We start from the raw sequence: 15,083 nt of genomic DNA, 5'->3' as shown, positions 1-15,083 counted from the left end.
CTAAAGTTTTAAATTTTATTTCATCATAAAATGATTTTTTAAATTCTGTTCCTAGATCCATATTTATTCTCTTGGAATGACTTTGTACTGGGGGGCTGATCACGAAGTGCCTCAGAGCCAAGTAAGTCAAATTGTCACATCTGTACATCTTTTTAGAAAGCTCTTCCTTATATTTTTATGTTCTACAGCATGTTATGAGGCATACCAGCATTTCCATGCTATTTGTTCACATTAATAATATCATACTCTCAATTAAATTATAAAGTACTAAGGGCACTATTGTTCTCATAATGTTCTTAGAATTATAGCAGTTACTATCTACATACAATTTAGTCTGTGAAATGTAATGGCCTCTTCAAAAATTATAGCAAGAGAAATGGGAGTCCACTGTATTTCTTCTAATGTAATGACTGATAAGAGGGATTCTCAATGTTGATGATTCATTCTTGAACTAAAGTGATAATGTTTTTTGATGCAGACATATAGGAATAGTAGCTCTATGTCTCAAAATACAGTTTATACTTACTACATTTTTTTCCTTAATGCTTCAAAATCATACTTCACTAAGCCTATGGCAACAGACACCGATATTAAAGCAACACTTTCTGAAGTTTTGGGTTCTGATGACCTTTGGGCTGCTTCTAGTTCTTATTTTCTAAAATAACAGATTCCTGAAGACCCAATGTAAAAATAATAATGACTTGAAGTTGAAAATTTAAGAATACTGTATTTCATCAAAGCAAAGATGTAACATACAGAATTAGGTTTTATTTTAGGCATGTAGAAGTCAAAACCAAAAATAACTAGGTGTAAGCATTGTTTTGGTTTGTTTTATCAAATTAAGAAGTAATAAGCATTTTAGGCTTTTAGTCTAAAATTCAGACATCCTAAGATCCATGAGAGATGGATGACATCTTCAACTTGGTTTGGTCTCATTTTGTATCATGAAAAATACTGTGATTTAGTCTCTCTCCTCAGTTCCAAGTTTATAAATATAGGTGAAAAAATTAAATTATTACTAATATTGGTGTCCTGTATTGTACAACCTAACTTAGTGTAAAATGTGATCACAGCCTCTGATTAATACTTTATACTCTTCAGAGAACCAAAAATAAGTAAATATCAATAATGTATAAATTGGAATGGAAGTATAAACTTTAACCTATATCTTGCTATCAGAAATCACAATCATTTACAAATATGTAATACCATTTCAGAAGTACTAAGCCCCCGTCTTGTGTCAGACATTGTACTAGACACTTGGAATGTAATGGCCCATGCCTGTGGGGTACATCTATGAGTACAGGGGGAAAAAAATAGCCAATTATAACAGTGTGTGAATGCTATGGTAGGGAAATGGGAGGTGCTGTGGAAAACCAGAGTTGGAGCCTCTAACTACACTTAGAGGGTTAGGATGAGTTTACTGAAAGGCATTGCATCCAAGCTGAGATCTAAAGGATGATGTAGCACCCAAATGGATGAGAAGTGGAAAGGAAGGGTCACAGGAAGAGCATGCTTCATCAAAATGGTTGTACCAGTTTAAACTCCCACCAACAATGCTTTTCTCTTATCAGAACTTCAAATTATCAGTCTTTTTCTTTTTAACCTTTCTGTTGAGTTGTGCAGTAGCTCTTTTTTGGTTTTAATTGCATTTTTAGTATACTTATTGGACATTTGGATAGAATAGTCTACAAATATGTCAACTAACTAAAAAATCTTACATTACAGTTTCTCTGTTTCACCAGCATAAAGAGAACTTACATATAAATGATCTTAAGTCATTGTAGTATTTGAAATCTAAGTTATCATCAGTGTCAAATTATATTGAATATATTACATGTTTTTGATTGTTAGGAAATCATTTATTCACCCAAAATGTACGTACACATTCACATTCATGTAACTGCTTACCAAAACACTTGAATAATTGAGGAATTCCATTTCTTTATCATACCAAAAAAAAAAGAAAAAAAAAGAAAAGAAAACCACTGAGTTTTCTGTAATAATTCCTATCTTGGGAGAGTTATGTTAACCATCTTCTGCTAATAATTTTTTTGAGTTATGAAAAGGTAAAATGTACTAAAATATATATGCTGCTAGACAAGGAGTTCCTTTCCTCCAAGTATTTGAAGTATGTTTGGTCTGGTTCCTCTGACTCCTGAAATAGCTTGTCTCATGTTAGAGAAGATTTACACACACTTTTCAAAGTGGCTTTTCCTTTCTTTATATTCAGCCTATCAAGCTTGGAGATCATCTCAACAGCATCCTGCTTGGAATGTGTGAAGACGTTATTTATGCTCGAGTTTCTGTTCGGACCGTTCTGGATGCTTGCAGTGCCCACATCAGAAATAGCAATTGTGCGCCTTCATTTTCCTATGTGAAGCAGTTGGTAAAACTGGTTCTGGGAAATCTTTCTGGGGTAAGCTACAGTTTCAACTGGTACATATAGTCATATTTTAAAGATACTGTAGGCAGCATTTGCTCAAGGAAGACGAGGAATAATACATTAAATTCCTTGTTCTAATGTTAATTGTTCACTTGAAAACAGGACTTAAAATTTAGAAGCCCGGTGCAATAACTTAATCTCTTAGATTTTATGAGAATTTGCCTTTTTTAGAACACATTCGAGCTGAAAATGTCTGCTCTTGCCTCCTTTCTTTTTTTTATTAAGTCCCCATACAGTGTATCATTAGTTTTTGATGTAGTGTTCCATGATTCATTGTTTGTGTAGAACACCAAGTGCTCCATGCAATCTGTGCCCTCCTTAATACCCATCACTAGGCTCACCCATCCCACCATCCCCCTCCCTTCTAAAATCCTTAGTTTGTTTCTCAGAGCCCAGCGTCTCTTGTGGTTCATCTCCCACTCCAATTCCCACCCCCCTTCATATTTCCCTTTCTTCTCCTAATGTACTCCATGCTATCCCTTATGTTGCACAAATGAGTGAAACTATATGATAATTGACTTTCTCTGCTTGACTTATTTCACTCAACATCATCTCCTCCAGTCCCATCCATGTTGATGCAAAAGTTGGGTACTTATCCTTTCTAATGGCTAAGTAATATTCCACTGTGTATATGGACCACATCATCTTTATCCATTCGTCTGTTGAAGGGCATCTCAGCTCTTTCCACAGTTTGGCTATTGTGGACATTACTCCTATGAACACTGGGGTAGTTATGGCCCTTCTTTTCACTACATCTATATTTTGCGGGTAAATACCTCAGTAGTGCAATTGCTGGGTCAGAGGATAGCTCTATTTTTAATTTTTTGAGGAACCTCCACACTGCTTTCCAAAGTGGCTGCACCAACTTGCATTCCCACCAACAGTGTAAGAGGGTTCCCCTTTCTCCACAACTTCTCCAACACTTGTTTTTTCTTGCCTTGTCAATTTTTGCCATTCTAATTGGTGTAAGGTGGTATCTCAATGTGGTTTTGATTTGAATTTCCCTGATGGCTAATGATGATGAACATTTTTTCATGTCTGTTAGCCATTTGTATGTCTTCTTCAGAGAATTGTCTGTTCATGTCTTCTACCCATTTTTTGACTTGATTATTTGTTTTTTAGGTGTTTTTGAGTGGTTCTTTAGAGATCTTGGATATCAGCCCTTTGTCTATAGTGTCATGTGCAAATAACTTCTCCCATTCCATGGGTTGCTTCTTTGTTTTGTTGGAAGCTTTTTATCTTGATGAAGTCCCAAAAGTTCATTTTCACTTTTGTTTCCCTTGCTTTTGGAGACATGTCTTGAAAGAAGTTGCTGTGGCCGATGTCGAAGAGGTTACTGCCTATGTTCTTTAGGATTTTGATGGATTCCAGTCTCACATTGAGGTCTTTCATCCATTTTTTTTTTTTTTAATTTCTTTTCAGCGTAACAGTATTCATTGTTTTGGCACCACACCCAGTGCTCCATGCAATACGTGCCCACCTGGTGGGCTCCATGCAATACCCACCACCTGGTCCCCCCAATCTGCACCCCCCCCTTCAAAACCCTCAGGTTGTTTTTCAATGTCCATAGTCTCTCATGGTTCACCTCCCCTTCCCATTTCCCTCAACTCCCTTCTCCTCTCCATCTCCCCATGTCCTCCATGTTATTTGTTATGCTCCACAAATAAGTGAAACCATATGATAATTGGCTCTCTCTGTTTGACTTATTTCACTCAGCATAATCTCTTCCAGTCCTGTCCATGTTGCTACAAAAGTTGGGTATTCATCCTTTCTGATGGAGGCATAATACTCCATCCATAGTGTATATGGACCACATCTTCCTTATCCATTCGTCCGTTGAAGGGCATCTTGGTTCTTTCCAAAGTTTGGTGACTGTGGCCATTGCTGCTATGAACATTGGGGCACAGATGGCCCTTCTTTTCACTACATCTGTATCTTTGGGGTAAATACCCAGTAGTGCAATTGCAGGGTCATAGGGAAGCTCTATTTTTAATTTCTTGAGGAATCTCCACACTGTTCTCCAAAGTGGCTGCACCAACTTACATTCTCACCAACAGTGTAAGAGGGTTCCCCTTTCTCCACATCCTCTCCAACACACGTTGTTTCCTGTCTTGCTAATTTTGGCCATTCTAACTGGTGTCAGGTGGTATCTCAATGTGGTTTTGATTTGAGTCTCCCTGATGGCTAGTGATGATGAACATTTTTTCATGTGTCTGATAGCCATTTGTATGTCTTCATTGGAGAAGTGTCTGTTCATATCTTCTGTCCATTTTTTGATATGATTATCTGTTTTCTGTGTGTTGAGTTTGAGGAGTTCTTTATAGATCCTGGATATCAACCTTTTGTCTGTACTGTCATTTGCAAATATCTTCTCCCATTCTATGGGTTGCCTTTTTGTTTTGTTGACTGTTTCTTTGCTGTGCAGAAGCTTTTGATCTTGATGAAGTCCCAAAAGTTCATTTTTGCTTTTGTTTCCTTGGCCTTTGGAGACATATCTTGAAAGAAGTTGCTGCCTATGTTCTCCTCTAGGATTCTGATGGATTCCTGTCTCACTTTGAGGTCTTTCATCCATTTTAAGTTTATCTTTGTGTATGGTGTAAGAAAATGGTTGAGTTTCATTCTTGTGTACATAGCTGTCCAATTTTCCCAGCACCATTTATTAAAGAAAAATCCCAAGAACAACAAACCCTGTATCTGTAGTCTTATCTCTGCAAATCATGTGTCATAGTAATACTTTATCTGGGACAAAAAGACGTGAATATATAGTACTTGGATACTTCTTGGTTTTTTGTTTTTTTTTTTTTTTTTTTTTTTTTTTTTTTTCCCTTTTTATTTATTTTTTTTTTTTTCAGCGTAACAGTATTCATTCTTTTTGCACAACACCCAGTGCTCCATGCAAAACGTGCCCTCCCCATCACCCACCACCTGTTCCCCCAACCTCCCACCCCTGACCCTTCAAAACCCTCAGGTTGTTTTTCAGAGTCCATAGTCTCTTATGGTTCGCCTCCCCTCCCCAATGTCCATAGCCCGCACCCCCTCTCCCAATCCCACCTCCCCCCAGCAACCCCCAGTTTGTTTTGTGAGATTAAGAGTCATTTATGTACTTGGATGGGAGACTTCTTGGTTTTTTATCTGATCTGATCTAGATCCAAACTTTTTCTGCTCTTACCCTTTAGAGTTGTGATACCTGAGTGAGGTCCTTCTTCTTTCTGTGAACTACAATTTGCCACTGTCACATAGTGTTCTTGATGGCTTCTTACTTGTAAGTTTTGCTCTCTTAACCAGGATGTTGTGTGGCTGGCAGGGGTATATCCGCATTCCATGCAGTTTGCTAGTTGACAAGAAACAGGCTCATAGATTCTTCCAGACAAATAGTTTGTAAACTGTACCCTGTGCAGCCTTGGTACTTCTATGAAAGGAATATGGGTAGTAGAGGCTGAGTGAATGGGTTCTTGCCTGCTTGTTTCTCCTCCCTAACTAGAGCTGCTCCCCCAGTCTTAATTTATTTGTCTATATTCTTGCATCTGATTTTTTTTTTTTTTAAAACAAAGGTGAAGCTACGAAAAAGCTGTGAAAGCCACCTATCCAGAGCAAAGTTTCCTACGTATTATCAAACACAGTTTTGTTTTTAAAAATTCTTTTGTGATCGGGGCACCTGGGTGGCTTACTGGGTTAAGCCTCTGCCCTGGGCTCAGGTCTTGATCCCAGGGTCCTGGGATCGAGCCCTGCATCAGGTTCTCTGCTCAGCGGGGAAGCCTGCTTTCCTTTCTCTCTCTCTGCCTGCCTCTCCGCCTACTTGTGATCTCTGTCTGTCAAATAAATAAATAAATAAAATCTTTTTTAAAAAAAATTCTTTTGTGATCAAATAAGTTTGAGGGAAACCTGTATAAGAGCAATTAAAATGTATTTTCACTGCAGAATTTCTCGGAGCCTTTAATACACTAGACTCACCTTCAAGAATGATGCACACATAGACAAAACATTCCCCAAACTTATTTGGGTCTCTCTTTTTTTTTCTTTTTTTTTTTTTTACAGATTTTCTCATAATACTAATGTTCCATAAAACTTCCTCCGAGAAATAGTGATCTATACTAATTTTTTTTTTATTTTTTTTTAAAGATTTTATTTATTTATTTGACAGAGAGAGAGATCACAAGTAGGCAGAGAGGCAGGCAGAGAGAGAGGAGGAAGCAGGCTCCCTGCGGAGCAGAGAACCCGATGCGGGGCTCGATCCCAGGACCCTGAGATCATGACCTGAGCCGAAGGCAGCGGCTTAATCCACTGAGCCACCCAGGCGCCCCTAATTCCTTCACTTTTTAAATAAAGAAATTGAAACTCACACAGTTTATGGGTCACATATTTCCTATTAGTCCAGGGATCTTTCTATTTTACCACATCTCCTCTAAGACTTGTCTTGCTGATTTTATCACTGTAGTAAAATTCCTGGAATTATTTTTTCTTCCTTCTTTCAATGAAGCAATAGTCCCCCTTGGAATTCTGTTGCCCCTCTAATAGTTGCCTGTATTAAATAAAAGATCTTCATCTCTTTACATGTAGTATTTAAGCCAGTTTATTACAGTAACTAAAATTGCTCATCTAAATGTGAAACCTTTCTGCATACTACAGAAGGTCCAACTTTGAATAAAATATTTGCTCTTATTTAAAGTTCTACAACAATTTGCTTAATTATAAAATGCAGAGGAAGATATGAAAAGCAACACAGGAAGAATTTTAAAAGTTACGAAGTTTTGAGGGGGTATATAAGTTATGACTGCATCGAAAAATAGCGCTTTGAACTAGATCCAGTAGTCTGATAGAATGGAATCTAGGCAGAGGGAAGTAAGCCTGGATAAATGCTGTGAAATAGTCACGAGCAGGATATATTTGAGGAACAGTATTAAGTCTGATATGGGGTGTGTTGTGGGATTGTTGTGTAGGAGAGAAGAATAGAAGGGTCAGTCAGAGTTAGTATACGGATAGCCTGCCTTTCCAGAGGCAGATTTCTACTAAGAAGAAATAGTACTGTTCCCCTCATCTTTCCGTTGCTCCTGCTAGACTCCTGGTCATCATCCAACAGACAGAGCTCCAACAGCTACCTTTTTTTTTTTTTTAAATGTTTGTTTTATGCCAGGCACTGTGTGCTAAATGGCTTATGCGCTCTTCCACTTTTGCTCATCCTAACAGTCTTAGGTTACGAAAGATATTTTGACCCTCGTTTTAGAGATAACAAAACTAAAGCTTAGAAAGATTAAATAATCTGCCCATGACCACACACTTTGTAAATTATAGACACAGCTGGAGCCCAGATCTCTCTGGCCCCAGAGCCCAAGCTGTTAGCCATTTTGCTCCTCCTACACTGTTTTGCCTCCAGGAGCTAAGAGAATGATTTAGTTTTTTGCTTAGGGTGAAATTCATTTCAGGTGACCATCACTCTTATCTACCTAAAGTTAATTAGCATAGAATGTAAAGTCTGCAGGCCAGCTTACTTGTCTTGGTTCTTCTACTGATTTAATGTTACAGCATCTTTGACCTCAATTCCATTTATCCGTAAAATAGGACTAGTAACACATACCATCCACTCATATTCCTGAACAGTTGTGAAGATAATTATTTCAATGTTGAGGAGCTTCTTCAAGGTTCTTAGAAGTTTCCTTACTATTTATCTCTTCCTCGGCAGTATGCGGTTAATAACCCTACCACATATGGGTTTTGAGGATTAAGTAAAGTAAAAGCCCCTAAAGCAGTGCCTGCTTTATAGTAATTGCTCAATAAATGACAGCTGTTATTAATAGTAATGTCAATGCAGGGATTCCCAGATGCAGGATGTCCCTTTTCTCTTCAGTTACTGACAACATAGTTCAATACACTACAAATACCACTTAATTTAAAGGATGACATCATTCCAGAAATATTTCTGTTTAAGTCTTCTTATAAGTAGGGAACATAATACCTTGAATATACTACCTTAAACTACTGCCATAAGTGGATTTTTAATCCAGTTCAAACAAGTTTCACTAATGGAAGGATATTAAAATTATTGTGTACCTATGTGTATAAACAAATATGTATGCATGCTCTTGATGCTAGACTTTAAGTAATATCATTTATTTCTTTTTTTTTAAAAAGACTTTATTTATTTATTTGAGAGAGAGAATGAGAGAGAGCATGAGAGGGGAGAAGGTCAGAGGGAGAAGCAGACTCCCCATGGAGCTGAGAGCCCAATGTGGGACTCTATTCCTGGACTCCAGGATCATGACCTGAGCCGAAGGCAATGGCTTAACCAACTGAGCCACCCAGGCACCCTCCTTTGTTTATTTCTTGAAGCTTCTACTCGATCATCTAAATAAACCCAGTGTTCTAATTTTTCATCCCTTATAATGTGGAATTTGATCAAATTTGATACATTTTTGTTTTTTAATGGTAATATGCTTCTTTCCATTAATACATTTTTTATGTTTCTATTATTCCAGTGTAGTTAACATACAGTGTTAGATTAGTTTCAGGTGTACAATATAGCGATTTAACAATTCTGTACATCATTACCCTGTGCTCAAGTGCTCATCATGATAATTGTACTCAATCTCCTTTGCCTGTTTCACCTATCCCTTCACACACCTCCCCTCTGATATACTTTATTTTATTAATTTTTTTAAAAGTTCTTTGTTAATTAATCCTCTTATGAAAAATCTGCATAATCACCACAGATAAAGTCACTGCAGTATCTTTACTCCTTTTCTGTCATCCAATCTCCAGCTCACTGCTAGACACTTCATTTCTTTTTGCCAGCACCAACATTGGCTTTTGCAGTCCCCCTGATTTTCTTCATTCTGTCCTTGTGTTTCTTAGCTGTTTTCTTGGGGTATTTTTCTTCTCATACGGGCCATGTCTTGCAAGTCTGATTTGGGTTTATTTTTCTTTGCATAATCTACTGAATCATAAATCATGTCAAAGCCATTTGTCTTGCCACCACAAAAATGGGTTCTGAGTCCAAACACAAAGATGACATCTGGTGTGGTTTTGTACATTTTGGCTGGCTTTTCCCGAATTTCTGTCTTAGGTACTGTTGCCTTTACGGAATGAAGAACATCAATGACCATTTGTTTCAGCTGAAGAAGTCAGTTGGTCTGAACTTCCTGGACTGGACAGTTACTGTGTCATTCATGATGGCAGCTGAGGTTCAAGCAGCTAGGGAGGAAAAAAGTGATATGCTTTTTTTTTTTTTTTAAGATTTCTTTTTTTTTTTTTTTTTTTTTTTTTTTTTTTTTTTTTTTTTTTTTTTAATATTTTATCTATTTGACAGAGAGAAATCACAAGCAGGCAGAGAGGCAGGCAGAGAGAGATGGAGGCAGAGAGAGATGGAGGCAGTGGGGCAGGGGGTGGGGGGAGTGTGCCGGCAGGCTCCCTGCTGAGCCGAGAGCCGGATGCTGGACTTGCTCTCAGGAACCTGAGATCATGAGCTGAGCCGAAGGCAGCGGCTTAACCCACTGAGCCACCCAGGTGCCCGATATGCTTTATTTTAAATGAGTACCCTCAGTTAAAGTTATTAAAGCCTAAGACTATTCAAGCATTGTGTTATAAAGGATATTCAAAAGATCATTGATTTAAATTTCATTATCATCTCTCAGTATGTCCATTTGGCTTAAAGCATTTCAAAAATGTAATTTCTGGCAAGAAAAATCTAGAAAATTACTTTTGAAAATAATTTAAGTCAATACCCTCAGTGCTTAGTTATAATCAGGAGAAAGCTTTATTATACCAGAATTAATGTGTTTTTAAAATCATAATCGAACTTGAGCGATTAACATAGTTATCAATCAGAAGAAGACTCCTCTAGTTTATTGTTTTCAGATGGGGCTCATTTTAATTACTTCAGTTCAGCTAACTTTGTTTCCTAGTTAGATAATTCTTCTGTCTTGTCTTTCATTTCCTGAGGATGGATTGGCCAGAACTGAGCTACATAAATCCTGTGAAGAAAAACAAATTAAGAAGAGCAAATGTGGAGTGTTTTACTTAACACTGTACTCTCTAAAAATTGTCTAATTAGTGTCATTCTGTCGATAATTACCATGAAAATTAAGGGGAGATTCTTTTGTCAAATTTGATTTTTTATTACTGTATACAGACGGATCAACTTTCCCATAACAATGAACAAAAGCCTGATCGAAGTCAAGCTATTCGAGACCGATTGAGAGGAAAAGGATTACCAACGGGTAAGAGTATATTAGTAGGAAATCTTTAAGTTTTAACTTTATTTCGTTGTTTCTTTTAATGAAATCATACTTACCTGGCTTTGAAATCTGGTAATTGTGACCATAATTAGAACATAAGTATGCAAGGTGGAGACAAGGAGCAGACAGGAGCACTAACTGTATTAATATAGAAACCCATTAAAATTATGCAAAAAACATTACTAAGACATAACTCCCACAGTAAATCATTTCCTTTCCAATATTATTACAATAATAACATTTATTTACTTTATCATCTATGTCATGGAATTTTATATTAAAAATATATTTTAAAGCAAGGTGAAACAGTACTGAATCAAAGTTTCAGAAATCAGCATTATTTTTGCTTCCCTCTATTTTCTAGAGGGAAAATTACTCTGCTATATTTAATATATTTCTTAATATTGTAAAAAAAAGGCATTAATAATTTGGTTTAAAATTTCTGATATATTTGTTGTTACAGTAAAAAATAGTCTATGTTAATTAACACTTGAGTCTTTAAAATTTGGTAAACTAAATATAGCAGAGTAATTTTTTTTCTTTTCTGTAAAATTTATGTTAGGTATGGATAAAATGGGGGTCTCATATATATTGCAACATTTCTGATTTTTAGGAAAAAACAAAGTATATTTAAAAATTAATAATCAATAATATAACATTATTGTTACTAACTCAACAAATAACAAATAACAAATGAGGACATGGAGAAGCAACATGGGGGGTTAGGGGGATAGGAGAAGAATAAATGAAACAAGATGGGATTGGGAGGGAGACAAACCATAAATGACTCTTAATCTCACAAAACAAACTGGGGGTTGCTGGGGTTGGGAGAGGGGGAGGGGCTATGGACATTGGGGAGGGTATGTGCTATCGTGAGTGCTGTGAAGTGTGTAAACCTGGCGATTCACAGACCTGTACCCCTGGGGATAAAAATACATTATATGTTTATTAAAAAAAAAAAAATTTTGGAAGGGGAGGCGAACCATAAGAGACTATGGACTCTGAAAAACAACCTGAGGGTTTTGAAGGGTCAGGGGTGGGAGGTTGGGGGAACAGGTGGTGGGTAATGGGGAGGACACGTTTTGCATGGAGCACTGGGTGTTGTGCAAAAACAATGAATACTGTTACGCTGAAAAAATAAATAAAATGGAGAAAAAAAAAGAAATATTTAATATTATTGTCTAATAGTTCTTGAGAATTCTTTTGACTAACAGACTATCCAAATGCAGATAATCTAGAGCTGACACAAGTAACTTTAAAAATTTAACAGAGAAATCTGTAAATGGACTGTCCCTTGATTTTATTTTCTAATAGTCCTATCCCTTTATTGGAGAGTTACATCTTCCCTATATCCAAACTCAAGGAAATTTGTAAGGAATTACAATTTGTCACTCAAGATACAACAGATTTTGTTTATATTTACATTTTGGGTAGAATTAGAGGTCCTTACACTTAATAGCCTTTTTGAGATCAAGTGTAATACAAGAGAATTCTTCAATTCTTCTTAGGCATTGCTCTCCACAGTAGTACTGCTCAAGGGCTGTCTTAATTGGCCTTCAACACATGTATAAAACCACATCTCAAAGACCAAATTGACATAATGTACTAATTATACTCATTACCACACAAGCAATTAGGAGTTAATAGTCAATGGCTTATACTAATGTAATATAAAAACCTTAAGATTAAAAAAATGGACTTGTGAAGAAGAAATATTTTTTAGGACCCAAATGTTAGTTTTGGGCAGTACAGTTCTTCCCCGTCAGTGGTCACTTGTAACAAAGAGCCTTGTTAAACTACATCCGTACGAAAGCATTCTCTTTGCAAACCAACCTGAAAACTTTATGTACTGATAGCTTTAGTTTATTAGGCTCCTGGCTGTAGTTTTCAATAAAGAAGATGTCAAATGGGCATTGAGATACAGAATTAGGTTAAAAGAAGTAGACAATTTTAAGGATAGTGCCTTGTGTCTAAGTGATTTGATTCTTCAACTGAAACTTAACAATAACATTTTTTTATCTAGGAGTCAATGACCTTGAAAGGTCTCTCTTTATATCTTACCTCTCAGATCTGTTAACAAAAGCAAAGGCCTAAATTTGCGGGCTGTCTGCCCCCATTTTGTTATTTTATACTGCCAATGCTGATAAAATGGCTTCACTCAGCAAAAAGAAATCAAACATTTCCTGCCAAGCTTAAGGCGGAAACCTACACCATGATCAGATCAGCATGATAGTGCTTCAGAACTTGGGTGTATTGACAGTATCATGTTTCTTTTGTGTGTGTACTTGAACACACTTGTGAGGACAGATGGAGAATTGGGAAACCTCTTTTAATACTGAAATGTCATTTTGATGTTAGCTTCTAAGAGATGCTTAAGTCTTTTGAGTCTTGTATGAGGGGAAAGGTGAATGATGATATCCAATTAAGGCTGATGTTAATCATATTTAACAAATATACTTAAAATGTACTTTACAAGGGAGATTTTTTTGAATTTGACTGAAATAAACGGGATATGTCCTATTATGAAGACTTTTTATGTTCTTAAAATATTTATTTTTGTTTATTTTTCCCCCATTTAGTTTTTAGCAAGCTATGTATTCTCCAAAAGGAGAATGTTTATGGTTTGATTTTCTATTTGGATACTTGTAATTGTATATAATCTAAGGTTGTTTGTAAACTCTCTTTGAACTCAGAGCCTTTTCAAGAGATGTAAAATCCACCTATAGTCACCATTTATCCTGTTTTGAATAATTTGATTTTTTAAGTAATAGGATCTAAAACTTTTGTAGGAGATCTTTTGATTTCTGGTTTCATGCTTTCCTCTCAAAAGAACTTTTAAATTCTCCCTGGGTAGATAATGATATGCTGAGGAGAATAAAACAAAAACAAAGAGGAGGTGGAATTTAGAATTTTATGTTGCCCTTGTTCAGAAGAGCTCATGATATTTCACTGGATGTTAGTACATTTATCCTGTTATCTTTAAGAAGAAGGTATAATAAGTAACGTCCGCAGCACTGTAGATGAAGGAAGTGAGAAATATGGAAATGAAGTGGCTTGCCCAACCTCATGGATTGAATTTGGTAAAGTTAGAATTAAAACCCAGGTGTTTTGACAATAATCTTTCTGGTAGATTACGCTACCTAAATTGGGTTTAAAAGGTTTCAAAAAGTTATGTAATAATCCATTCTAAAGCATTGTTTTGGAATGTCTTTAATCAAGAACTCGAAATCACAGAAACAGGTAAGACATGGTTTCTTATGTTACTGTTCCAGTTGGGAGTGGAGTGAGGAAACGAGTGGGAGTGATGACAGATATCTAATATAACAGATAATGTTAACATAGTGAAAGAAATGTCCTAAGAGAGGGCCAGCATGCTCTGGGAGTATAGTGGAAGGAGCTAGTAACTCTCCCAGGATGAGGAAATATTAAAGAAGTTTCTACCTGAAACCCTTTAAGAGTCGCTCCAGTGGCTATGCCTTCAAAAATAACATTAACTTCCTCTGATGAAAATGGGTAGTGAGCACAGCTATTAGATGTACTTAATGATTTCAGTGCTGTTTATTGCCTGTTAAATAAAATAATAATAATAGCCGAACACATGTTCAGAAGATTTGGAAAGCAGCTGTAGAAATTGCATTTTACCTAGTCTCAAATGAAGTTAGTAAGTAAGGAGCACTGGTACTAACAATAGTACATAGTTTTCACTGGTCTAGCAGCCTATGCACCTGATAAAATGAGCCTAGAATTCCTGTTTCTCCTCATTTAAAGAGCCATATTCTATAGCTGAGCTCTCATTTTTAGTTCCCAGATTAGTGAAACTTTTTCAGTGGTACTTTAGCAATATAAGGCAACCATGATGATATGTGATGCTATATATATTTTATCCACTTGTGAAGTGTTAATCATGCAATTCCATATCCAGATGTACAGCTGAAGATAGGATCACTGATAGGACAAAATGCATTGAGAGCCAGTTAAGAATATGTGATTTAAAAAGGGTGTGTTTATACAAGCCAAAATCCACATCTCTGTTGCCTAGATAAAGGTATGTCTCCTTTTTCATCCAAAAAAGCAAACACAACAACGAATCTTGGAACACTGAAAAAAATAAATAAATCAAATTACCAAAAAAGGGGGGGGGGTGGGCAAACAAATGCAGTCCTTAAGATATTAGACCCACTGGAAAAAGCACTTAGCTCCAAACGTCTCTTTCTTTTTTTATTTTTTCTATTATAAATATTTTATTTCAGCTAGAAGGTACAATCTCTCAGGGATTAGAAAAGCACATCATGTTATAACTACATAAACAGTCACATCATGTTGTAACTACATAAAAAACGGTGCTATAAATGCAACTGCCTGGCTTAGACCCATATACATGTGTCTGCACAGTCTATGGAATCTGCACA

At 36.4% G+C, this 15,083-nt stretch overlaps 1 protein-coding gene and 1 pseudogene across 5 annotated transcripts in view; one reads left to right on the top strand and one right to left on the bottom strand.

Moving 5' to 3' along the window:
• PTPN13 (protein tyrosine phosphatase non-receptor type 13) overlaps positions 1 to 15,083 on the top strand; it is a 204,684-nt gene that overhangs the window by 84,572 nt on the left and 105,029 nt on the right. For all 5 annotated transcript variants that reach the window (XM_045997255.1, XM_045997257.1, XM_045997256.1 and 2 more), the window contains exons 4-6: positions 56 to 121; positions 2,234 to 2,419; positions 10,569 to 10,656. In XM_045997255.1, the coding sequence (XP_045853211.1) occupies positions 56 to 121; positions 2,234 to 2,419; positions 10,569 to 10,656 (340 nt within the window). The remainder of the gene's footprint in view (positions 1 to 55; positions 122 to 2,233; positions 2,420 to 10,568; positions 10,657 to 15,083) is intronic.
• On the bottom strand, positions 9,186 to 9,608 carry LOC123936731 (annotated as a pseudogene).

Source organism: Meles meles, chromosome 2 (assembly GCF_922984935.1).
Source record: "Meles meles chromosome 2, mMelMel3.1 paternal haplotype, whole genome shotgun sequence".
Lineage (NCBI taxonomy): Eukaryota > Metazoa > Chordata > Mammalia > Carnivora > Mustelidae > Meles > Meles meles.
Note: the sequence above shows the minus strand (reverse complement) of the source record. Positions and strands in the feature narration are given on the sequence as shown.